The sequence below is a fragment of the Anopheles marshallii genome, chromosome 2, assembly GCF_943734725.1.
Source record: "Anopheles marshallii chromosome 2, idAnoMarsDA_429_01, whole genome shotgun sequence".
NCBI lineage: Eukaryota > Metazoa > Arthropoda > Insecta > Diptera > Culicidae > Anopheles > Anopheles marshallii.
In genome coordinates, this window is record NC_071326.1 from 19,902,999 (window position 1) to 19,927,218 (window position 24,220).

General features: G+C 44.1%; 5 protein-coding genes across 5 annotated transcripts; 2 read left to right on the forward strand and 3 right to left on the reverse strand.

Moving 5' to 3' along the window:
• Positions 1 to 1,482: 1,482 nt before the first annotated feature.
• LOC128708111 (uncharacterized) lies at positions 1,483 to 2,602 on the reverse strand. Its single transcript, XM_053803070.1, has 2 exons — positions 2,239 to 2,602; positions 1,483 to 2,168 (listed from the first exon to the last, which is right to left on the reverse strand). The coding sequence occupies exons 1-2, from the start codon at positions 2,600 to 2,602 to the stop codon at positions 1,483 to 1,485; spliced, it is 1,050 nt and encodes a 349-aa protein (XP_053659045.1).
• Positions 2,603 to 4,290: 1,688 nt separating this feature from the next.
• LOC128707111 (lysM and putative peptidoglycan-binding domain-containing protein 1) lies at positions 4,291 to 7,162 on the forward strand. Its single transcript, XM_053802056.1, has 3 exons — positions 4,291 to 4,353; positions 6,135 to 6,350; positions 6,437 to 7,162. Exons 1-3 carry the CDS (start codon positions 4,291 to 4,293, stop codon positions 7,160 to 7,162), a joined length of 1,005 nt encoding a protein of 334 aa, XP_053658031.1.
• Positions 7,163 to 11,095: 3,933 nt separating this feature from the next.
• On the reverse strand, positions 11,096 to 14,077 carry LOC128708207 (TRAF3-interacting protein 1). The gene is made up of 5 exons (XM_053803167.1): positions 13,943 to 14,077; positions 13,713 to 13,830; positions 11,577 to 12,997; positions 11,308 to 11,510; positions 11,096 to 11,246 (listed from the first exon to the last, which is right to left on the reverse strand). The coding sequence occupies exons 1-5, from the start codon at positions 14,075 to 14,077 to the stop codon at positions 11,096 to 11,098; spliced, it is 2,028 nt and encodes a 675-aa protein (XP_053659142.1).
• A 518-nt stretch (positions 14,078 to 14,595) lies between these two features.
• Positions 14,596 to 15,327, reverse strand: LOC128708893 (UPF0547 protein C16orf87 homolog). The gene is made up of 3 exons (XM_053803872.1): positions 14,977 to 15,327; positions 14,750 to 14,901; positions 14,596 to 14,683 (listed from the first exon to the last, which is right to left on the reverse strand). Exons 1-3 carry the CDS (start codon positions 15,277 to 15,279, stop codon positions 14,596 to 14,598), a joined length of 543 nt encoding a protein of 180 aa, XP_053659847.1. The 5' UTR covers positions 15,280 to 15,327.
• A 367-nt stretch (positions 15,328 to 15,694) lies between these two features.
• On the forward strand, positions 15,695 to 16,759 carry LOC128716479 (formylglycine-generating enzyme). The gene has a single exon (XM_053811342.1). It carries the CDS (start codon positions 15,695 to 15,697, stop codon positions 16,757 to 16,759), a length of 1,065 nt encoding a protein of 354 aa, XP_053667317.1.
• Positions 16,760 to 24,220: the final 7,461 nt, after the last annotated feature.

Sequence of the window (24,220 nt, forward strand, 5' to 3'; positions counted from 1 at the left end):
ACGAATTCCACTACCTATGGTGCTCTTCTTTCAGGACACTTTCACTCACATACACACATGCACTTGTACGAGGCACCTTGAACAGAGGAGAGGCCAACCCGCCTAAGCACGAAATTTCAAGAAGCTCCCAACAGTATGCACCTTCACACATCACATCAAATCACAAAACACAAAAACTTCATCCCCCGCACGTGGTCTGGACGAACGTTTTGTTGTCTCCCGTTTCGTTCTAAACCTGCTAACGTTTCCTGGAAGGATTTGCCCGATTACACACAATTGCTACGATCCGTTAGCCCATTATTCCCTATCGGAACAATGTACCGGTATTTGCTGTATTGGAACTGTGACACTTTGCCTTCGCCGAAATGCACACACACGCACACACACCTTTTCTCTTCTCACTCCGCTGACGCAATTAAAATGCGCTCGGAATGCGGAGCGCTCTGCTACGTCCGACCGCTTCGAGAACCTTTTGTAAACAACAATGTTATTGACTGCAACGTCAGTTTCATACCTACTCTGAATGCCCTGCTACACGAGCAGCAGCGAGCGGCAGATGACACTGAGCAGTGATAATGTCAGATCGAGGAACATTTGTTTTTATTTTCTTTTATTGAGCAAAGTTTAACATTTCCAAAACAAATATGAATTTTAAACCTATTTTTCCAAATTCTTATTTTGCAGACCATACACTGGAACAATTATAGACAAAAAATAAGAAAATATTAGTCCAACAGCGATTGAACAAGTACGGAAACATTTGATATCAGTGTACAGTCCCCTTTATAAGAGGAAAGCAACTTGTCAAACTTCGGGAAATACGTCACATTTCGGAAAACGACGCCCAGAAGTGACATTGGCGGTCGAATGGTCGCCCGGTGAAAAAGCTACAACCGTTTTGAACAGGTTCCAATCCAATTTAAAATCTGCCAACTGAAGAAATACGATAAAATATTTCACCCAGCATAAACATGCGAATAACTTCACATCAAATTTTTCAAGAATTTCTACTTGATTCCATTTCTAGTTTAATGTCAATTTCACACAGTTTCTCTTTTTGATGTTAGTTCGACATTGAAAATTGTATTTAAATATACAATTATGTGCATTTAAAAACGCACATGTGTACTCGACGAAGGTTAGGCACAAAGAGAGAGGTTCGCTTCACGTTCTGCATTAATCTCTTAACGCAGCCGTGTTGCCAACCAGTGGTGTTTATTCCGTTGATAGTATTTCGTGGTACCCTAACATGATACAACGAATAGCGATGTTACAATCAAAACTATACGTTAACTCTCATCTGGAATAACAGCAAAAATATTGCAGCTAAAACTTATCCGATAACGGATGTAGTCCACTTCATCCTTCTAATTCTACCTTACGTCCTTGGAGTCTGCAATACCCAGATAAAATCGCCTGAATTCTTAAACTAATCTAAGTAATATAGTCGATCTGCTCAGCCACTATTTATTCGTTACCATGTCAATCTAACAAGCTGGATGGGTCCGCATGATCCAGTACATCTCGCATGTTTCGTACGATGTTTTCGAAAAAAGCCAGACTCCGCTTCAATTTGTTAATTTTCTTAAGATAGTGCTCTTTCGGCATCTGCACGTACTCCTCGCCTTTGAAGATGAACTCACTGATTTTATCATCCTTTTCCAACACCATATCGTCACTGCTTTTGGATGTCGACGTGTCTTCATTCTGTTCAATGATTTCGATTGCATTGGTGGACGATGAAACGGGCGATTTGAGAGCCGCCCTGAACACTTCTTTCGGTGGTTCTTCCGCAGTAGCATTTTCCTTCTCGCCGACGGGTGTTAGTCGTAGCATTTGTTGCAGTGCATTATTGCCAGTTTGAACTGGGACGAGTCGGACGCTTTTACCGTCCAACTGCACCGTTTTGATATTTGCCTCCGTGTTGAGCGTTTTGGGGGAGCTAGTTGTATTCAACAGCTTCACCTTCATTCCCGCTATTTTAGCAGCCACATGTTTACGCTTACGGCTGTAATCGAACCGGGACGTGGAGGGTTTACTGTTTAATTCACCCGCATTGTTAATAGTTTCCACAGTGGCGATCGAAAGAGTTGGTTCGGTTGGTTGATCTATTGTTAAGGTGCCAACTGCGTCCTGATCATCTGTCGAGTCCTTATCATCGAGAAACTCTGCCAAATTGGTTATAACATCCTTTATAATATTTGAAACCATATGAACGGTCATTCAACAATTCCTTACCTTCAGGAAGATCCTCGGAATCAATCATTTCCTCGGTGATGTCTTCGACTATTTCCAGCATCTCATTCTTCTCCGGTTCCTCACTGGGTTCTTTGAACGAAAAGGGCACAGCACCTCCCAGCAATAACGTGCGTCTTTGGCTGCGGACGAAGTAAATACTGGAAAAATGTCGTTCACAAAGGAATCGATACATCCTGTTGTCCGCTAAGTGGCGCGGGACGCCTGCCGCCTTTATCCATGTTTCGCACCGCTCTGGTTGTTTGGGGAACGAGAAAAACGTAACCGCTGGATTGGCAAACGAGTTATTGCCACACTTGTGATAGGAACAGAACTTTTTGTTTTGATTGATGCGAAAAGTATTCATGTTTAGCTACGCTTGTTGTCGGCGGCGTCCCTAATTGGCTGTGGCTGATGCTGCTTTTTGTTGTGCTGTGCGTTAATTTCGTAAACAATCGCCTGTCAACCAGGTTCGTACATTTGTACAATTGGATTGACAGTTGTGCTCGAATGCGTGACTGTAGAAGAAAATAGGAAAGCAATTAGAATTAGGAAACATCTCTCTCCCAGCGAGCAAAGAAGCTGGGTCTATATAGAATTCATATATTGCCGGAACTCACATACACCTCTGAGGTGTACACTTTGTCCAAAACTGATGGAACCCTCTTGGCCGAGTTCGAAAGGAAGATTCTCACAAGCAGTTTTGACCCCGTATGTGTGGAAGGACAATGAAGGAGTTGGAAGATTGACGAGTTCCACGATGAAATAACTATCGCACAGTGAATTGAGCTCTCCAGGCTCCAGTGGGATGGTCCAAGAGTGCTGTAGAGGACACTTGCAGCTAATTAAAAAAAATAATCTGAATCTTTAGAGATTCTAGAATCCCAAGCTTACGAATATGAATCTACGAGGATTCGTGAACCTTTTGAGAGTTGACTTGTAAAAATAACTCCTCACTGAAGGACCATATGAATCACTCTTCTCAAAAGATTTATCAAGCGCAACACTACAGAACATCTATCGTCTGATAACTACGCTAATCGTAATCTGAATCCCAACCGGATATTTTATTAAACAATGCACTAAATTATTTTATTAGACAACCTTTCCGATATCGTAAAAAAAACTCCTCAACACTTTGGCCAATAACCATCTGGACGATTTATGTTGTTCCCATCTGTCAAACTGTACGTGTGGGAAAAGTGTATGGGCCAACCTCCCCGTAATCAACGCACGTTGCGTTTGAATAGCTCGTTAATTTATGATGCAAAACAGCACATAAACGCAGCAACTGCCGACGGGCACGCGCACACGTCCATCATTGTTCCGTGCGTTGGTCGTCCGATCGTCAGTGCCAACTAGTGTGAAGATCATCATTGCCGGGTGCGAAGCTCATCGCACAACGGGGAAATAGAGCGTGCGCGAGGTCGACACCGGTGTAGTGACACTTCCTTCCAACTGCTGTCTCCGTTGCTTGCGCCAACCAGCAGCGTACCTAGAACATTAAGCAATGAAACCGTTGCCCGTATGCGTGTGGTGTTTGAAGCATCCGAAAAGTGTTCATCGTGCGACCGCCACTGATTGGTGATAACGCAAAGTGAAACAAAGTGCTGTTTTTTTTTTGTTTTGTTGCGGCTGCAACGGGGCGTACCACACGTACGTGGTCGGTGTAGGACGGGTCGCGTGAAACAGTAGTGGGGGGGGGGGAGCAAGTGTTATCTTCTTTGTATGCAAAATTCCAACTCGTTGCGGAACGGTACGTGGGGATTACCGGGAAGAACTGTTCGTGCTCGGATGAGACTGCATTCTCAGCGAATGCGGTGTTTTCGTGGTCAAGGCAAATGTTGCTGGATTTACTTTCACGCGCGCGCGTTTGAGTGTGTGTGTGTGTCCAGCCGTGCTGAGTGGTTAGGATAAGCGTGATTTATTAGCCCACAATTAAGCATCATCTTCACACAATACCTCACCCCGGCGGTGTTGCAGCTTCCGACCCATACATACACGTACGCATTGAAACAGAACAGAACTGCGTTGTTCCTTGCGTTGCGCCACACGATGAGTCTCGAAACGATGAGCGATCTGAGGAAAAAGTACAAAAACTGGAGATCATACGTAAAGGTAAGCGAAAGCAAAATGGCACCAGCAGGAAAAAAGTAAATCATTTCTTCTCGGACGATCGATTGCTTCATGTGCACATGTGTGTATGCACACCCGGGGCGCAGGGCGGTCAACGATCCGCAACTCCGTGGGGCATCATCGTCAGCCAGCCAAGTCAACGAACCACGGCTTCGTGATGTTATGAAATTGTGAGGTTTTGTGCTGTTTTGCTTTTTCGTATTAACCCCATTTGGTAAGCGTGTTACTGCAACAACCCGGACACAAAAAACGTGCCTTTGGTGATCGACTTGACGATCGAACCCCGTCGTACAAAAAAAAAAAGCACACATACCGACGAAACGGTGCAACCCTTCTGGTATTTACGACACGGATTTACCCGTGGAGGTGATTTTTTTTCGGGCGAAAAACTCCCTTTCCCTCCCGGGTGGGATTAGCGCTTTCATGGTGACGCGTTATGCCAGATGATGAATCACATGCTTGCGTGATCTTGCACGATTCTTATTTTTCCCAAATAAACGCGTCGAAATTAGGCAAGTGGGTTAATTCTATTCGCCAATCGAACGACGATCCCAACATGCATCGGTGGTTTTGTGATTCGGTTGGCAGCAAACGATTGCAACACCTCGGATTTTGCTAAGAGTACCCTCTCCTACCAAAGATCGTACGATCGATGAAAATTTTCCATGCGAATTTTCCTTGGCTTTTGGGGGTGTTTTTATTCGAATGCATGAGATCCGTTCGCAAGGTCACAGAGGATGGTAATTGCATTACAGCAACGAAAGTTAGTCCCCGGACGCGCGTTGTTGATCAATCTGCGACAGATGCGAACGTTGCGTGCGTACGATGATAGTACAGGGTCGCTTCGGTGTGTTATCGCGGGCGCTACGCATTAATTACCCGCCGTAACGTTGCTTCCATCAATCAACGTTAACAATCGCCTTTAACAATATGCGATCACGTGTGTTGGTGCATTTTCACACTATCGCAAACTGCACAGAGTAGATTAACAGAAATTTTTTATTTGTTTTGTTTTATTGTTCCAAATTAGCGCGCTTTATTTGGTACCGATAGCGGTAATTAAAACTAATCTTTTTGATTCTAATTTATTTAAACAAGCCTATCACACAATTTACACTCACACACGCGCGTGCAATAATCATTTGCCAGACACTTATCGATCGAACGTGTGTGCCTTTTGTTTTCATTTGGCCGTGTTTTAATCGGAATTCTTTCACGCTGTTTAGAGGGGCGTTTTCGTTACTTCAAGCTGAGTTCCCTTGTGTTGCCCTTTCGCTCATCAGCTTGATGCAGCTGTCAAATTCTTGAGATGAAAAAAAGGCTCAACATCAGGTGAAAGCAAGTGCGCTCCGCTGTTTTTCTTTCGCATATTGGAAACGAAATTCGTGCATAAATTGGTTCTTTGTTGGTGGAAAATGACACCCACTGTTCACGTGAAAGATCTCGCTCGGTGCACCTAGTTGAAAGAGCACTTGAAAAGCTGATCCCAGCATGCTGTGTGTGGTGTTGATTAAACCATAATCAAGTACGTTTCAGTCGTGGCAGCTGTACCATTTCTGCTGGTTTGTTGCTGGCAAAAAAGGCAGCCGAATAGTGTGATACGGAAGAAAACGAAACCCCCTCCTTAATCGTAACACACATTCTCGAAATAGATCGGACGGATTGACTTGTTTTGTGTGTGTGTGATGAGGTTCTAATTTGCTCTCCCTTATCTGTACTCTGTGCGTGCGTTTGTTGGCGCGTGTGTATGTGCGCGGTGGCAGTTTGTAAAGCTAGTTTCAGACGCCGGAATGGAAGATGAAACCATGTTTGGTGAAAAGCAATCGATACGGGATTCGGCCCGCTCGCTGAAGAAGTACGGCAGCATATCCGGCGGAAGTCGAAGCCCGGCCGCACTGCAACCCACGGATGCGCTGATACGGCACGATGTCGAGCGGACCGATACACTGCAAGGTCTTGCCTTGAAGTACGGATGTAGCGTAAGTATGGTTTACCAATGAATGACGCTCATAAATAGCAAACCCCATTAGCCACTGTTTCTGCGTGCTTGTTGTTTTGCTTCCAGATGGAACAAATTAGGCGAGTAAATAGGTTACTGCCAACGGATACGATCTTCCTGCGGCCGTTTCTTATGATCCCGGTATCGAAAGATTCGCCCCACTATCCAAAGGATCCCGAAGCAATCATACGTCCAAATGCGCTGACCAGCCGGATGACATCCGGGAGTGGTGGTTCTGCTGCTAGTGGTAGCGGTAACAGCATTATTAGCAACAATAACAACAGTATCAGTTCCGACGGTAATGGATACTCGCTGAGCGAGGAATCACCGCTCGTCTCACCGGAGGAGGAAAGTCGCAAGAATCTGGAAGAATTTTTGGGCAAAATCGACAGCTCAATAGCGTCCACGCGCAAATGCATTGCGGAGGTGCAACGGAACAGCGACTTCGTAACGAGCAGCCAGAGCGACGACAACCTGTTCTTCTCGTCCTCCTCGGGAGGTGGTGTTAGCGGGAGCGGTAGCAGTGGGTACTATTCGAAACCGCGTGCCTATTCGAATGCGTCATCGTCGTCCTCGATCTCGTCTTACCAGCAGTATCACTATCACGTCCCGAGCGGTGCGAACAGTTCGCAGCACGCCGGTGGTAGTGGTACGAACCATCACAAGCGCCAGAGTTCCTCGGGTAGTGCCGCATCCGACACGAATCAGCTGATCGTGATGACGCAAGGGAAGCGGGTGCAAAGTTCACTACAAAAGTTGGAACGCCAGCAAGACGAACTGTTCGAATTGTAGCACCAGCCGTGGCTTGGAAAGGCGGATGCCACCGGAAATTCGCTCATGAGCTTTGCGATGGATGACGACGAGAACTGTCCGATTGGTATGGAAACGCAAGCTCTGGTGGTGGTTCCTGCGGGATACGTTGGCTCCTTGGCAGCACGCTATCATCATCATCATCCTCATCAGTATATTACTCGGTATGTACGTCATCGGCATACGTTACACGTACAACTACAAACGTTTGGCGCTAGTTTGAAATGTCGGCTGGGGAGTATTGTTGGCGTACTGATTAATCGTACGCGACGCACCGGGAGCATTACGTTGGCGTCTCCTCCCGTCCAAACAATCGAAGGTACATGCCTGTAATCGCTGGAACCCTTAGTATGTTTAGTTGGCATCTCGAAGGATAATGCTGCGACTATGAAGGTGTCTCAGGAACCAGATTGTGCTAATTTGAGCATCTAACCAAGTCCTTCATCCCAATTCACGACCATTTTCGATGAGCTAAGCATATATTTATCCAAACTTGTTTTTTACACCCCAATTTAGGACGGTGCTTTTTGGAGTTGGGTTTGGGTGAGCCGAAAGTCGTGCTCTATCTGTTATTTTTATGCCGTACTCTCGTACAAAGTGGTTGGGTAAATTCCACCGCACCGAGATAAGTGCGGTATCAAACAAAGTATATTTTTGATGTTTGAGGACAAGTAGTCCGCAGTTTAATCATACTTCACACACACACAATCTCCGTGTGGTAGTGCATTCAGTATTGGGCAAAAAAAAGTGTAAATGTGTAGGTGCAAATGAGAGTGCTGATTCGAATAGCAATTAAACCGATGGACGAAAACACAAAGTGGAAGAGAACAATCCGACCGAAAGGTGCTATTATATCTAGATTATTAGAACATATACACTAAATCCGTGCATCATTTAATCAGCTTCAGCGGTGCACATTTACTACACCAAAACCATCTTAGCGCGTATGGACAGAACACAGTAATATGGCGTCCAGAAGATATCGCACCATTTCCTAGATAAGCTCCCATCCCACATCCACAAATGACGTTAAATAGGTCGTCTTTGTCAATGGTGTCTTGCGAAGAAAGTGCGATAAGTTCCCAAGTATCTTCCAAACCCTCATTCCTTCCCCTTCCAAGGAACGGGGTGATACGATTGGTCGTAGTGTGGATGTGGTGTGACGTAGTGCTACCAAGAAGAGAGCACTCCATTCAGCGACAATCGTTTCCAACAATCGTTTGAAAGCATGCATACGACAACCGGACGTCAGTTAGCGACAAACCGCAGAAATGCGCGGCTTTTTAATTCACGCCCAACGTATCTATTTCCAACCCTTGCTTTGGATGGGATGACTGGGTGATGAGCGAGTGTTAATTGCATACACAATCCGGCACCTGGTTCCGGTGGAATCAAACACCCCCTTACCCTTACCCGACGGAGGTGTATTTGGCGCTCGTATTTTGCGTACCTCACAATGTACAGCGATTGTGGACATAGGTAGTTCACAGTTGCAATTTAAAAATAGGAAAGTCTTGCGTACTCATGAAATATTTTGTTGTTGTTTTTCTTTAAAAAAGTCCACATTTTATTGACTCATTATATCTAATAGCAAAATGTCAACCTTCCGATCATTTATCATATTACATATCGTCAGAGAAATGTTTTATCAAAAGTAGTAAAACAAAAGTAAAGCACCGCCTAGGAAGGATTTGGCAATTATACTGAAAAGGAATTGAATTGCAAAGAGAGAGTGATCGGCTGTTTGACGAACAAATTAGCTAACCAAACGAATCAAATAATAATATCAATCGTTTTCCAGTTATTTGCTCCAACACAACAAAACTCTGTTGTAGGTAATTTTCGAAAGGAGTAAATAATTTATAATTCACAATCACACACACGGCACAGTGCGGAACCAAAGTATCAATATCAAAACACGCTCAAAACGTTTGATTTTATTATGCAAATTGTTTGCAAAAGCTTAACCTGGCGTGAAATGAATTAATGAACTATTAATTATTAAAACACTACTGACTGGTTTGTTGGGATTTCGGTACTGATTTATTCAGTGTGTTTAGTTATCTTCATCAAAAGCGTGTTTTGATGAGCGGTGTGAAATTGGCAGCATAAATACGTTTATTATTTAATTGTAGCAATATGGAAAAAAGAACAAAAAAACGCTAAAAGTGTAAAATTCTTTAAATCATTTAAATATTATTACTATATTTCTCATGTTGCGTACAACTCTGCTGTACAAATTAAGTACCATTTCTATGCCATTTTGCATACAGAAATTAAATTACTACTTGCAAGATACAACACATCAGATCTTAAAACATTAAGCATGTTAAGTTTACATTCAAAATTGTGATATCATTTATGCTACTGCTTTGTTTACGCTGCTGCTTGTGTTGTTGTAAGTAATCTCATTTCAATCGGTAACATCAACCCGAGTCTTGTTTGCTTCATTTTGGACGTATTAAATCTTACCATCATCTTTATCATAGCAGTAAGGTGCACCGGCATTCAAGCCGAAATCGAATTCTGTTTGAACTGAACGGAAAGCCTGTTCCGTTATGTACTACTGCAACCAAAAACGCCTGTAAAATGAGCTAGAAGAAATGTGTATAAAACTTAAAATGTCCCTATATTGTATCCGCGGTCAGCACCGTTGTGGGGGAGAAGAAAGAATTCCTCCTACCAAAACCACCAGCATCATCACCCTTAATAATTGCTTTCTTGCACTTGCGGAATTTTCACTGGTCCTAAAGAGGATATAAGCGAGGAACAAAAGAGGAATATATTTCGGGATAAAATCTCGACTCAGTTCAGACAACCTTAGGAAGGTAAATCATTCAAGACCTCTGACAACGATTGTGGAGTCTATAACTCAGATAAATAGTTATAAAAGAGACACTAAAACGAGATTACACATCTGAGACGATCGAATCCGAGTTGCTGGTGGTTCTGATGCAGTGTAGCTAGCGAAAGTCCAAAACTGTGTAAAGCTACTACTAGCTACTAAGACGCTGTGTTACACGACTGAAAGTTTTGGGCACGTTTAAACGGCTCCGGCATAATTCCTATGCGGAATAGGGAAAGAAAGTTTCCTAAATGTTTGGAACTAACTGTTTAAAAGATACAGCAGCACCCATAAAATTGCCATGCAAATATTTATTATCCACCAGAGCAATAATTCAAACTATATTGAGATTTTAATGCCGGACAAAACTTTCAGCGGCGTTAACAAATCCCCAACAACTCCCAAGGGAAGGACAGAGTGTGCGCGCGAAACCGAGCCTTAGTCGTGTAAATGTGTGTATATGATAATGGTAATAGAAATAATCTTAAAGAGGACGTTTTACAATGTCGATAAAGGAACAACAAATGTGAATGTAAAGGAAACGATCGCGTTAATGAAAAGTATCGTGCTTTTGTTGTAAATAGTGTGTGGGTGTGAACAACTCCACACTGGCTGTAAAGTAATTTGGCAAAAATAGGGAAAATAGTTGAGTAGAAGCGACCACCACCACCAACCCCATCGAATGGGTGTGGATAAGGGAATACATAAACTGATATGTTATGTTGATAGTGACGGACACAAACCTGTGGGAAGCAGCGAGAAAGCACTAAAGCAAACGAAATAAAATATATCTATATCATGTTTAACCAAACACACAACACTATATACGAGTTCGCTAATGGGGTGTAGATCACCTCTGTGTGTCTGTGGGGAACGTTAGTTCCTTTTATTCTCCCTTCAAAGTACGTTATGAAATGTGTGTTTCAGTTGCATTCTTTCCGCGAGGAGGACACTTGTGGTGGATTTGAGTAAAAAAAAATAGGGAGGGAACATTACAAATCTACTTCTACAACTTTTCATGGTGATTATCCATGTCCACGCCGATCACGCCGTTCGTGCGTAACGTTTCGCTAAATTTCCGTCATGTACAGCCGTTCGATTTTCTGCTCATTTTGCAAAATGTTACCCCGCGTGGTGTCGATCATTTCACGGTACTCCTTGATGTTGACTTCAATCTGCTGCAGCTGTTGCTTCAGCGGTTCGATCGCGTTCTCCGTCGCACTAGCAATTAACACAGGTTCAAATTAATGGATGTTAAAACGTTTTGCGGAATCGATTGTACCTGCGCTCTTTGTTTAGCTCCACCATGGATTGGGTGTAGATCTGCTGCCAGCTCGCTAACTCACGCTCCATGGAATCGATATCTTCCTGGATGAAGTCCATCAGCTTCCCGAGCGGATTGACGGAGCGTGTCAGCTTTTGTATCGATTCGCGCAACGATTCCATCTGCTTCGCTGACGATTGCCTCTGTCCGGCGGTCCATTCCTGAAAGGGAAAAACACGCGCTATTACAAAAAGAAACAAATCCGAAACATTCAATAATACATCTACCATATCTGCCTTCCGTAGCATCTCACTGTCCGTTCCGGTATGGGTGGAAAATTCTTTCTGCGTTTCCAAAATTTGCTGCACCAGATGGCCCTGTTGCTCTTCCTGCTCGGCCGACTGCAACAGCTGCTGTGTTGCCGTCTCTTCGGTGGCTCCACTCGGGTCTTGAGTCATTCTTCCATACACGATATCATCGGTGACGGTTGACGGGTCCTCGATCACGATCAAATTCTCACCATCATCGTCCAGCAGCTCGCTGTTAAACACCTCCATCTTGACGTTGATTTCGCCGAGCTTTTGCGTTTCGTTCGGTTGCAGTATTACCTCGACATTTTTCTCCTTCCGACGCGGTGCACCCGGTCTAGCAGATGGTGGTCGAACGCTCGGCGGCCTCAGGCTGGTCCGCGGTCTCATAACTGTCTCGACTGACTGCTGACGGTGTATCGCCGGCTTTGTGGTCGGTTTCGATTCGTTTGGTGTTACCGTTACCAACACTTCTGGCGTTCGGTTCGGTGCTACATCAGCGGACCCAGCTTCATCGAGTCCCGGCCCATCAGGTGCCATCATACCACCACTATCCTGCCTGCTGAGCGAACTGTGCAATCCATTGAATTGGTTCATCTCCGACAGTGCATTATTTTCGCTGGCCGTCAAACTGTTCTGCTTCTTCAGCGACGATCTTCGGCTGCTACTGTTACTACCGGGCTGCTGCTTCCGCTTCTCGTGCTCCTCATCGGCCGACGGTACAGCATTATCTTCACCATTTGCGTCGACCATAGTTACTGATTCGCCAAACTCTTTCAACGAATCTTTCCGCTTGCGGCCATCGTGCGTGGTTCCATTTGCCACCGTTTCCGCACCATTTGTTATCGGATCTGGGCGAACCGGTACGACCGTAGGAAGTTGCTCTTCCGGTATGGACGATATGCGCTTGAGTGTTTTCTCTTTCCCTTTGCTAGGCTTGTCGGGTTTCTTTTTACCAGCGTCGTTAGCAACCTTGGTACCGGTCGGTTTAGATTTTCCCTTTTCCGTCCTGCTTTCCGGCTGCTGTACCGATGAAGCATTCTTAGAAACATCTTTTTCCTTTCCGACTTTGGCGGTTCTATCCTTTCGTTTATCGCCGACTGTTTGCTTTTCTTCCCTCTCTTTGGGCTTTTCTTTCGTCTTTTCATGTTTTGCCTTTTTGTCCTCGCGTGTCTCAACCTTGGTAGTGCCATTTGTTTCGGGTACACCGTTCGTTGAACCATTGGTGGTTCCGTTTACCTTTGCATTGTCGCCTAAGTATTGTCGCACTATGTCTGCTGTGCTTAGCTTTTCTTCCAAAGCGCTTGCCACTGCCTGGAGGAGTTCGTTGGTGCGCTCCGGTTCCAAACCGGCCACTATTTTCGAAGGACGAACTTTTAGTTCAAGGCCTGTTGTCAGTTCTGGAGAAGGAGGGAATACACAAGATAAGTGAATCGTTGAGAAGCATGTGTTTTCGTGGCTAAGTATTTAGTAGTCCAAAGTAGACATAACCTGTTTTTCGATTTTTTTAATACAGACTTTGTAGCCATCTGCTTATCCCACATAGTTCACTTGTTGAAATTTACAGAGGATAACCAAAAACCCTTGTTATTTTATGTGTACAACGCTTCATGTATTTATGTGTGTGGCATTAAACGACCTGTCTGAAGATACACAGGTAATTATTTTAAATTTTAATTTTTATGTCTCTGTTAGGAAGTTGAAGCTGAATTTTAATTTTTGATGGAACTTTATATAATTTTCCACACAAGAATTCAAGAGCTTACGACTAATAAAGATGTACAGCCGCGACGTAGAACAATACGATGATTCAGCAAAAGGATGCCGACATAGCAGAATACGAAAGGAAATCAATATTCACCCACCACTGACCACTGGACAGGCCATCTGGTTTGAGGTCTGACAAGGTCATCGAAATGGAAAGGAAAAGCGGAGGCCTGTCGCGTTGATATGCAGATATCAGAAAGCAGGAAGGGTAAAACATTTAGGAGTTTCTAACGATTTTGTGTCTGTTGCTCAGTCCCCGCCAAGCGTGGCGTGTCTCTATGTCAACAGGATACCCTCAAGGATTGATGCCAAATAAACAACCAGCGAACCACCATTAACTCTACTTACTAACGACGTCAATGAGCTTCTGTAGAAACGCCATTTTTGAATCCCGATCCTTAATATTGTCCGAGTTGAGTTCGTCCACGGTATACAAACCATCCAGCAGGCCATGCTCTCGAATGATCTGCATTGGGAAATAAAAAAAAACACGCACACCAAATTCCGTCGCATTACTTAAACTGACCACAAACCGGCGATATCGATCCGGCCGATCGGGGAACGAACGATAAACGTACCGCGTGAACGATGTCATGCAGAAAACGGAACGGTGGCTTACGCAGCAACTTATCGGTCAGTGCCGGACGTTTGACAAATTTGCCGAGAGAACTTTGCGTTTTCTTCAAAACGGTCGCATCCAACTCGGATGCCATGTTACGGTACAGCGTTTCACTATCGTTGGGCACACGTTATCAAGGAAAAGTATGAAGTTTGCTGACACATTGCACAAACTCTGTGCATTAATTATACAACCTCTCGAACTACCCTTGCGAAGTTGTTCGATGATTCGCTGGTACACGACTGACCCACTTTCGGGTGACAAGGAATAACTTGGACAACGTAGCTGCTGCTCGGAACACACAACTGTACAGAACAACAAAGCGTTAAATGAAGGTGTTTGGGCTATGAAAGTGTTATTCTCGGTGTTGTAGACCGTTCGTCCCCATGGAAACCGCTGACGTACGTTGAAGTTTTCGAACAGCGCCACAGAACGCAACCGTTCGAACAAGGAAACTGATTGTTTTCAATGAACGCAGCCTGCTTCGAGACATTCAGGTGGGAAAAGAAACTACGCCGTATTCAAGTTACATTTAAAGTATTGTATTCGGGCCAACTTAAACTCGGAATGGTTTATAAAATAATTGCGCCATTTCTCCGTGACATAAAGGGCTTAGGGCTGAGTCCACACTACGGAACCAATTTTACGATTAATTTCCGATAATATAATAGCGGCTACTTCCTGCTTATCGAACGGCAGCCTAGAGAGAAAAGAGAGCAGAAGTTAATATTTCTGTTTTCCTCAGCTAATGTTAATGTAATTTTACTTTGCGGCCAAATCTCCACCACCGTCGATCTCTTCCTTTTTCGCTCGACGGTTTGCATGTCGATTAGCTCGGGCAGCTTGCGTATCCTTTGCTGTGATGAGTTGTGTTTGCTTAGCATCCTTTCCCTTAAAAAGGGATGATTTTGATGATTTCTGCAGAAATACACAATGAGCGTTAATGGTGCTTGAAATCTCCCAATCCAGGGACAACCGTGGGATGGTGCCCACCTTCGTTTTCTTTTTCTTCTTTTCGTACTGTAGTGAATCGTAGTAGTTGGGCTTTTCGCGACGAACCCGACTCGTTCGACGGCGCTGCACCTGGCCAGATCCTTTGCGACCATCGCTGCAACTGGCGGACGCTGCTTGGGCCGCCTTACGTTTGCCCGTTTTCGTGCGTGTCGGCGGCTCGTACACGGCTGCACTGGACTGCCGCATACTGAACACATGGCCACAGGAACATTTCTTCGACGCAATCGCCACCTGCACCTCACACTCAGGACAATGTTTGGTAATCATTCGAGTTCTTACCATGTTCCAGTGGCCGCCCCGAAAAGAAATTATGCTTTCTCCATTCGCTCGAATGGATGTCTTGACAGCAAATCGTAAATATAAACAAACATTGGTCTCGATGGAAATGGTGCGTGTGTAGCACCAATGATCGAATACTGAGTTTCTTTGTGAGGCAGGATTTTGTGGTTTTCCTGTTGCGCTTTCCAGACCTTTGAACGGATTTTTTACAGTAAATTATTTATTAAGGTAAGAGCTGGATGTAATTTTAGTTTAGTTTAGTTTAGTGTTCTATTCTGTTTTTCTTTGAAAAGAACACAGGAAAACAATGGCAATGTGTGACATTTCGCTCTTTTGACAACGATTTCATCAACAAATCTAGAATCAGCTGATCTTGCCGCAACTCTTTGTTGACAAACAGTTTACATCACAACGCATAATGAACAGATCCAACTGGGTTAACGCGCTTTTACTAATATTATGCTGTTTTTTGGTGTACGCAACTTGTGATTGTGGATGCAATAAATTGAAGCGAAATGCAGAAGGACAAGAGTTGCCGAAGGAGCGCGTTCTATTCCCACCTGATACACCATCTTCACAGGAAGCAGTAAACGACCACGAAAGCTTACTGGACTTGGTAGAACATTCCAAGCTTTTCGAAGCGATGAGCCTCATCCCAGGTGGAGAATATGTTATCGGCACAAATGAACCAATTTTCGTCAACGATCGCGAATCACCAGCACGCCCGGTAACAATCCGTGACTATTACCTCGACCAGCACGAAGTGTCTAATGCACAGTTTAAGGAGTTCGCCGAGCAAACTGGCTACACAACGGAGGCAGAGAAGTTTGGCGATAGTTTTGTATTTCAACAGCTGCTGACGGACCAGGTGCGCAAACAGTACGAAGACTACCGTGTGGCTGCTGCACCGTGGTGGTATAAATTACGGGGAGCCTCCTGGAAACACCCGGAGGGAGATCCTTCGCGTGATATAAGAGATCGACTGGACCATCCAGTGGTGCACGTGTCTTGGAATGACGCAGTAGCGTACTGTAGCTGGAAAGGGAAACGTCTGCCAACCGAAGCGGAATGGGAAGCGGCATGCCGTGGTGGACGAAAGCAGAAACTTTTCCCTTGGGGCAACAAACTGATGCCTAAGGACCAGCACATGATGAACATATGGCAGGGCGAATTTCCGGAGAATAATTTGGTGCAGGATGGATGCGAGACCACCTGTCCGGTAACATCGTTCCGGCAGAATCCGTTCGATCTGTACAATATTGTTGGCAATGTTTGGGAATGGACGGCGGATTTGTGGGATCCGAAAGAAGCGACTGCACAGCGAAAACCGGGCAGTGATCCACCGAATAGAGTGAAGAAAGGTGGATCTTATCTTTGCCATGAATCTTACTGCTATCGCTACCGATGTGCAGCTCGATCGCAGAATACAGAAGACAGTTCGGCAGGAAATCTTGGTTTCCGGTGTGCGGCTGATGCTAACTGATGGATTTTTTTGATAAAAAATATGTATTAATATGTGATAATCTCAATGACCACTATAAAGCTACTGTAATGTAGAAAGCATACAGCGACAACGTTTCCTTTTAATGCAATTCTTAAGCATTCTAGACATATTAAGTGACCAATTTTGTCAAAAACACTTTCAGAAGCCTTGTAGAAAATAAAAGCTGCTGGCATAAAAAGCATAGTATTACATATTAAGTCATACTGTATATATCATAGAATTTGTTGCGTTATTTATCATAAAATGTAACTATATTTGTTGTGTAGAAACAAGATGTTCAGGAATAAAATTTTCAGTAAAATTTTTTCAACGTTGAGGTTGTTTTCATTCCACGGAATCTTTTGAACTCCAGCACAACTCAACCCAACCTCAATATAAACGCTATTTAATCAACTCTTCCAAACAATAAAAACAGTATAATTTTGAGGACGTACAACATAATTTTGCCTCTAATTGTGTTTCTCAATAACTGAGATACTAAAATGTTGAAGATATTTACATCATTTCAACAAATCAACTCTGCAATTTCGTCCGGTTCAAGCTGTCCATCTTGACGTTTTCGTTCAATGTTGGGCGAATTTTGACGTCTTCGTTAAAAAATTCCCCGAAGCGAAGAAAAAGCAAAACGAAGAGAGTGAAAAAATGGATGTTAAACATAAAAACGAACAGCAGCAAGAGAAATAGTTAGGATTTAGTGCGTTTTGAATGATAAAAAGGTAATTGTGTGTCCGAAAAAGCGTTACTCGTGTTTCAGTACTTCACGGAAATATGGATAATATGCCTGAAAGATGTGCAAATGCAGTAAAAAGCCTGCTCCGTTTTTCTTGCATTGTAGTGTGCTGTTCTGGTACGGTGTGTGTGCGCGAGGGTGGGTGTGAAGGGGTGGGGCGGCGAAAAAAAGGGAACGGGCTCCACACCGTCTTGCCAAGTGCGTACCGTGTATAGGATGGGGGGTTTTCCACCGATTTTTTCCCAATTCGAATGTGCCCTAATGAAAAAGTGGTAACAAAGTGCTCAAGGTGGCAACATTGTGTGCTTTCGATAACTGCGCTGTGGTGCAGTTGCGCCCCACTATTACAGCCAGTGGAAAGGTCCCCGCCGGGGGAGTCAGCGTAGTCCATGCTACCTGGCACCCCGGCCTACATGTGTGTGTGTGTGTGTATGAATTAGTGTTGGTGTGCTGTAAAACCCTTGGCCCAGTCAACGCCAAATCCATGTGAAAGGGAATCGGTGTTAGGTCGGGGGGAGACATTTTTTCCCAGTCATATAATCATTACCGCGGCCTGCTCCTGTTTGGTGTGCCCTTTTTCGTTGCTAGTGCGTCCGAATAGTGTGCACATGACCGCGGTGTGTTCTAGTGTGTAAATCCAGCGAAAGGAGAGAAAAAATAACATCGGGTGATGATATCATCCCGTGACGGGTCAGGCAAGCAGGTTGAAAGATTGGTGTGTCGGGAACTGTACGCATTAGGTACTTCCTAGGTCCGTTCGCCTTCGCCGAAAACCCGGCCAAAACGTACCAATGAAAGAAGCCACCCCTACTTTGCTTTGATGGCAGCTATTCGCACACACGCACCATGCACCGTTGAGCCATTCGCATGTACACGCACTTCTACGCACGTCGAATGGATGGCGTGTTTGGCGTGTTGGCGAATGGCGATGTGGACAAGACAAGGGAGCGCTTACACGCTACACTCGCACAACGGCGATCGAATTGGCAAAACCTGGAAGAGAAAGACGAGGAGAAAAATAATTTTTAACAATATTGTTATTTTTAGGTACAAATTACACATTACATTGCAAATTCTATGGACAAAGCCACTAAAGTACCAATGGATACACTCACTCACACAGACACACAATCGCTCTCCCAAACAGAATGGGTGCGCGGGTGTGCCCTTTTTCTTGTGAGGCGAAACCTGTTTTGCAGCAGCTGATTGGCAATGGGCTGGAATTTCCCGAAACGCCTGGCGGCTAAACTTTCTAAATATTCAGCAGGGCTGTAACAACACTAACAGCGAAGTTCCCGCAATAGATAGAATATGGCAAGCACAGTTTACGGAATCGTGGAAACGGATAACAAAACGGTGGCGATTGGTAGTAAAGCTTAAACAACTTTACTGTATATGGTATCGCGTGCACATTTTAGGGAATGTCCAACCGGTATATCGGTTGATGATAAACAACTAACAACATTGCAAAGGAGGCAATTTTTGTCATTTTTCCTCCGCTAAGCGTAGTTGCACCGATGTGTTATTAAAGATGAATTTATTGTTATGCAGAAAAAAGGAATTTGCTATGAATAGCAGAAAAAACACATTCGTACACGACTTGTAGCAAAAAAAGCATTCTAAACACATAAAGAGTTGTGCGTGCACTTTAGTGTGAGATAACGATTAGAACAGGATTATATTGGCGAGGTGAAAGAGAGATAGAGAGAAATAAAGCGAGAGAGAGAGAGAGAGAGAGAAAGAGAGAAAACTGCACCAACAATCCGCGACATATTCGCGGCTTTGTACATTTTTACATTCATTAAAATGTCGTCCGCGCTCCCTCGCTCAATTGTGTCTTCAATCGCTCCCTCTCCCTCGCGAACGGGTTGTAATTCGCGCTAAAAACAAAAACACACCACTCTCACCAACTCCACAAAGCGAATTCTCTTTCCCTTTATTTGCGATAAACACACAAATTAAACACATCTACACATTAGTACATCGTGGTGCAGCAGAAGAAGAGTGATGCATTTTCACGGAAACTACACATACACATGGGGGAAGGGCTAGTGCTGTGATGTGTGTTTTTGTTGTTGCTCTCACTCTCACCAAAATTGCCAACGCCTGCTTTTGTGTGTTTGCGCTAGTGGGTGAGCGATGGTGTCGATCGTCGCCGCAGCTCACACAGCTGTGCCGTTGCAGTTACGGTGCATCGCTCGCAGCACACAGACACACGGCGTTGCGTTTCATTTTATCATTTGCGCAATCTTTTTTCCCCATTCTGTGATCAACTGTTTCCGGTCATATGTTTTTTTTTTTGCCGTTGTGTCCTAACCGGATGCGTGCAGGTCTTTTGATCGTTTGAGGTGTGATCTTCCGTAAGTGAAATCCGATTTTCTGCTTCTGTTCGGCAAGTAGTAGCTCCGTGCAGTGGCTGCTGCCGTTCAAACCGATCAGTTCCAAAGTCCAGACGGACTCACATAACCTTTCACCATCACCACACCATCTTTCACCGTGCTCTCAACGCGTCGCCTCAATACGTTACCTCCCCAGTGTCTATTGTCCTCGATTCTAATGTAACGGCCCCGGGGGTGAGATGATGATGAGTGTTCTAAATCGAAGATCTTGTGCCATTGTGCAGTGTGGGAACCCTCAGAGAGATGAAAACTGACCTCCTCACTATAAGGTCTTCGAAAATCTTCAACAACGCCTACCGCGTGTGAGAATGAGTGCGCGTAAGTTCACGCAGAATATTGGAATAGTTTTTTTTTATCATTCCCCACACCCCCAAAAGACCCTTAGAATCCGAAAACAAAAAAGGGCAATCTGACGTGTGTATGTGTGTGTGTGTGTGTGTGTGTGGTTCTTCTGTGGGCTGGCTTGTATCACACATATGCAAAACAAGTCCCATATACGCGAGTGTCTTGCTTCATCGAAACAAAGTGTGATATAATCATTTGCAATTGCAGTTCGCGTGTCGCGCGTTCGTTTTTGCGCGAACCCGTTGTGGTGTGTGCGTCTTTTTTCTGCATGGCACGATATGCAACTGCATTTACACCCATACACACACGTATGCGCGCTCAGAACAAGTATACGGCTGGCGGTACGGTGCGCTGCTGGTGATGGTCGTGCGTGAAACGTGGAGCAAAAAGAGGAAACGCGACGCAAAGAATATCGCGTTGGTGTGGTGTGATGGAATGCCCATGTGTGAGTGTGCCTTCCGTGTAATGGAAGAGAAGGGCTGCTGCGATTAGATTAGGATGACAAGTGATAATGGTGAAAATGAATGGTGACTAGTTGGTGGTGGTGCTGGTGGTGAATATGATGATCGATGAAGAGTGTAACAAGTGAACCGTACCAATTTCCTCGGCGGGCGGTGACGAAATCAGCCGCCGATTTGCATATCCCGTGCAGACGATCGCAACATTCTTTCTTCTCCTTACATCACGATATTCACACCACCGGTGAAGGTGTGTCAAGACATCCCTTCAATGAACGGGAGGAAGTGTTCCTATGTTGCGAGCGTGTCAAAAAGTCATCGACGTAGCTTAATCGCTCCGTTGTGCATGTGATTGGAGAGGAAAAGTACCAGCAGTAGCACACAACACTTGCTGCGTTCCGATCGGTATTAAAGGAATGCCGCTTGTTCTTCTACCCCAGCCCCTTTAGGGTAGTGATCGGGCACGTGTAAACCGCGACGGGAGGAGCAGTACAGGGTGCGGACGATAATGACCAGCTCGGCACAGATAGAACGGTGGTGATTGATTCTTGTTCATTTCAAGCGGTTTTGAGCGCGAGAGTGTATCAGCTTAATTGACCGACAAAGCGTGAAAGACGCGAACGGAACTTTACAGTGCGAAACGTCATTTACCACATAGTCGATCATACCCGGCTGGTGAATGTTCTTGGTTTCATTGCGCTCACTGGAAAAGTAGTATAATCTCGCACTTGTCTCGCAGTCTAAATGTGATTTGAAGTAACCTTTGAAATATGTTGCCTTAGATACTTTGGAGCTCTCCAGTCGACATTTGAACCCAGATCCCCTTTGTGCTGCTATGCTTTGATTGCTTTTTTGTTGTCATGCAATGGTCGCATATCCTAATAAGCGCAACACAAAGGCAATATTGAAATGTCACTGACAGTACGATAAAGTACCGCGGTGTATTATAAAACGATTAAGATAACCATTTTCTAGTCAGTAAGCATCAGTGTTGGATAAGCTCCGATAACAAAGCAACAGAATCATGTAAATACTGGGACCTTAAAAGCCTAATGGGTATTGCAAGACGCAAGGTGCATTTATGTATTTATCGATTGGTTTTATCGAACTGGTTTCCTACGTAGGATTGGTGCCCCATCTGGTTGAACAGGATTAAGTGTTCAGGGACAATATCGCTTCTTTTTAAACATGGTGTTTCTTGGACAGTATTGCGGTAGAACATTTCGTATGAGTAGTCTTTGGACTGACCTGACCCAAACATTAAATTTAAATTTTTGAATGAATAAAACGCCAATGTTTGTAATCTATTCTGACCTTGTTAGCATCTGGTGCCCTGCGCACGTTATGAGAATAACACTGGACAACCCTCTCTCCGTACTATAAACTTTCTCCGCCCATCCTTTGACAGCTAATTAACGCTTTAAGTCACTACTAGTACATTATGTATCGTACACCGTTGTTTAAATATTTGCGCATTTAATTTTTTAAAGGTTTTATCTTTCAAATAAACCCCTTTATTAAATCCTCAGATTAACGAGAAGTTGGGGTAGGCTACTAGAAAACTACTGTGACATTCTGTGAACGTAAATCTATCCATTATCTAGATACAGACAGTTAACAACTATACAGAGTTGTTGTTTGGTTTTGGGCTAATGCTTATTCTATTTAAATACATGCAGGTTTTGTAAAGCGATACCGACGAAGGCACTTTCATTGCTGAGATGTTTCTTTTGTCTACTGCAACAAGTGCATTCCAGCGATGGTTTTTACACGATCAGCAATAGCGAGCGATAGCAACCGATAGCTTACTAGAAGACAGATCCATTGCGATCGAGTAAAGTGAGCTGAGCTCTTAAAAAGAAAGGCAACGTTCACACAATCAATTACATTCAGAACGTGCTTCTGTCCATTCAATCAAATGTGCACACTCAATTGGATTTGATTCATGAAGGTGAAAATCCACTACGCACCAGAACAAAATCGTGCCTAGTATTAAAACATAGCTCCAAATAGAACCACTGAAAAACGGGAGAGATTAAGGAAAATAAATTGTGCCTAACAACACGAGCTGTTGCGTGGATACTGTCCACCGGTGCGAGCAGGAAACTCCACTGGCACACTGGTTCCATTTGGCGAGTGAAAGAGCGCGATAGAAAACAAAAACAAAAATCCTTCGTTCCGCGCACATCCTGTCATCCTTGCTGCTGCCATTCTTGCTTCATTCAAACAAACGCCTGCTCCGTTCGATTTACGCTCTGTAGTACGTTGGCTACGCGTTATTTCCCTACGCACCCTGCATCCTGCTTCAATACCACCCGGAAATGTGTTTAGGTGTGTGTGTTGTTTGCGCACGCAAGGGTTTTTGCCAACGGAATGCCAACAGCACACACGCCAAATCCGGCGTGGGAGCTTGTTTTTGTTTGAGTGGCGAAACCACATTCTGGAAGGCAAAAATGCTGCATTGGGGGAACTTTAGTTTTTTGGTGTTTTTTTTCTTAAATTTTGGAAGCACGTGGTGTACTGCAGTCGCTGCAGTTGAAGTGGGTTGATATGCACTTCCAGGGAGGATGTAGAAGATTTTTTGTCAGTTAATGCAGGATGTTCGTGTAATTTATAGATTCTTCTAAAAAATAACACCAGAATGTGCCATGTTAGGACTGAAATCCTTTATATTCTTTTGTTTAAAAAGAAGCTGTTAGCTTTAGGTATTTGTTATGCAGGCATAGCACCGACTTTGCCAGATAGAATCATAGACCCTGGAATGTTTGTGCAGCGATCATTTTCTTGGAAATGCTAGTTTCAGTAACATCTGATAAAATTTTAACCATAATTACTGAAGTTACAGCCTGGAGAGCAAATATCTCTAAGAAGGTCTTCTCGGAAACCTGTGTACTGATTGACTCAAATATCTGCAGATATTCTCTACGCCCCCATGATGGTAGCGGCACCGGTTTTTATACCAAAATCCAAAACTCCATCCGGAACAATCCCCCGTACGCAGGACTGACTATCCAGCTAAAGGTTAATAATGTCACAGAAAGCATTCCTTACACAATTTGTTAGTACTTGTCAACGGTTTTTTGATTTAAAATAGTTTTTTTTCTTTATTAAGCATTGATATTACCAATTTTTCTGACCAATATAGGCAGTTGAACTTAAAACATCCGCTATATAGTTATTTTTACTATTGGCTGTGTACATTGTCTCTTCAAAATGTAATATTTCTGAGGTTCCCCTAAACCATATGACATAAATTGACCTACTTCTCGAACTTCTGAGTGGACACCTGCTCTAAAATGACAGCCAAGGTGTGAATATCGTTGGCTTTTAATATTCTGCAAGGTAAATAATATGTTCCCGAAAAGCTACAAAATACCGCGAAATGGGAAAACTGTCGACGTTGAATGATGGATTGCTTCACTGATATGGAACTGATGACCCGGACACGGTCAGGAAATTAGCGTTCTGGAACGCTCTTTTACCGACGTGACTAAGCCTATAAGAATAT

Excerpts from the sequence above, each read along its gene's own strand:
- LOC128708207 (XM_053803167.1), bottom strand. The coding sequence starts at position 14,077 with ATGGCATCCGAGTTGGATGCGACCGTTTTGAAGAAAACGCAAAGTTCT. Across the intron at positions 12,998-13,712 it reads GAAGCTCATTGACGTCGTTA|AACTGACAACAGGCCTTGAA; the intron begins GTAAGTAGAGTT and ends CTCCTTCTCCAG. Across the intron at positions 11,247-11,307 it reads GAGCTAAACAAAGAGCGCAG|TGCGACGGAGAACGCGATCG; the intron begins GTACAATCGATT and ends GTTAATTGCTAG.
- LOC128716479 (XM_053811342.1), top strand. The coding sequence starts at position 15,695 with ATGAACAGATCCAACTGGGTTAACGCGCTTTTACTAATATTATGCTGT.
- LOC128708111 (XM_053803070.1), bottom strand. The coding sequence starts at position 2,602 with ATGAATACTTTTCGCATCAATCAAAACAAAAAGTTCTGTTCCTATCAC. Across the intron at positions 2,169-2,238 it reads TTCCGAGGATCTTCCTGAAG|AGTTTCTCGATGATAAGGAC; the intron begins GTAAGGAATTGT and ends CCAATTTGGCAG.
- LOC128707111 (XM_053802056.1), top strand. The coding sequence starts at position 4,291 with ATGAGTCTCGAAACGATGAGCGATCTGAGGAAAAAGTACAAAAACTGG. Across the intron at positions 4,354-6,134 it reads ACTGGAGATCATACGTAAAG|TTTGTAAAGCTAGTTTCAGA; the intron begins GTAAGCGAAAGC and ends GCGCGGTGGCAG. Across the intron at positions 6,351-6,436 it reads CCTTGAAGTACGGATGTAGC|ATGGAACAAATTAGGCGAGT; the intron begins GTAAGTATGGTT and ends TTTTGCTTCCAG.
- LOC128708893 (XM_053803872.1), bottom strand. The coding sequence starts at position 15,279 with ATGGTAAGAACTCGAATGATTACCAAACATTGTCCTGAGTGTGAGGTG. Across the intron at positions 14,902-14,976 it reads AGAAGAAAAAGAAAACGAAG|AAATCATCAAAATCATCCCT; the intron begins GTGGGCACCATC and ends GTATTTCTGCAG. Across the intron at positions 14,684-14,749 it reads GGTGGAGATTTGGCCGCAAA|GCTGCCGTTCGATAAGCAGG; the intron begins GTAAAATTACAT and ends TTTTCTCTCTAG.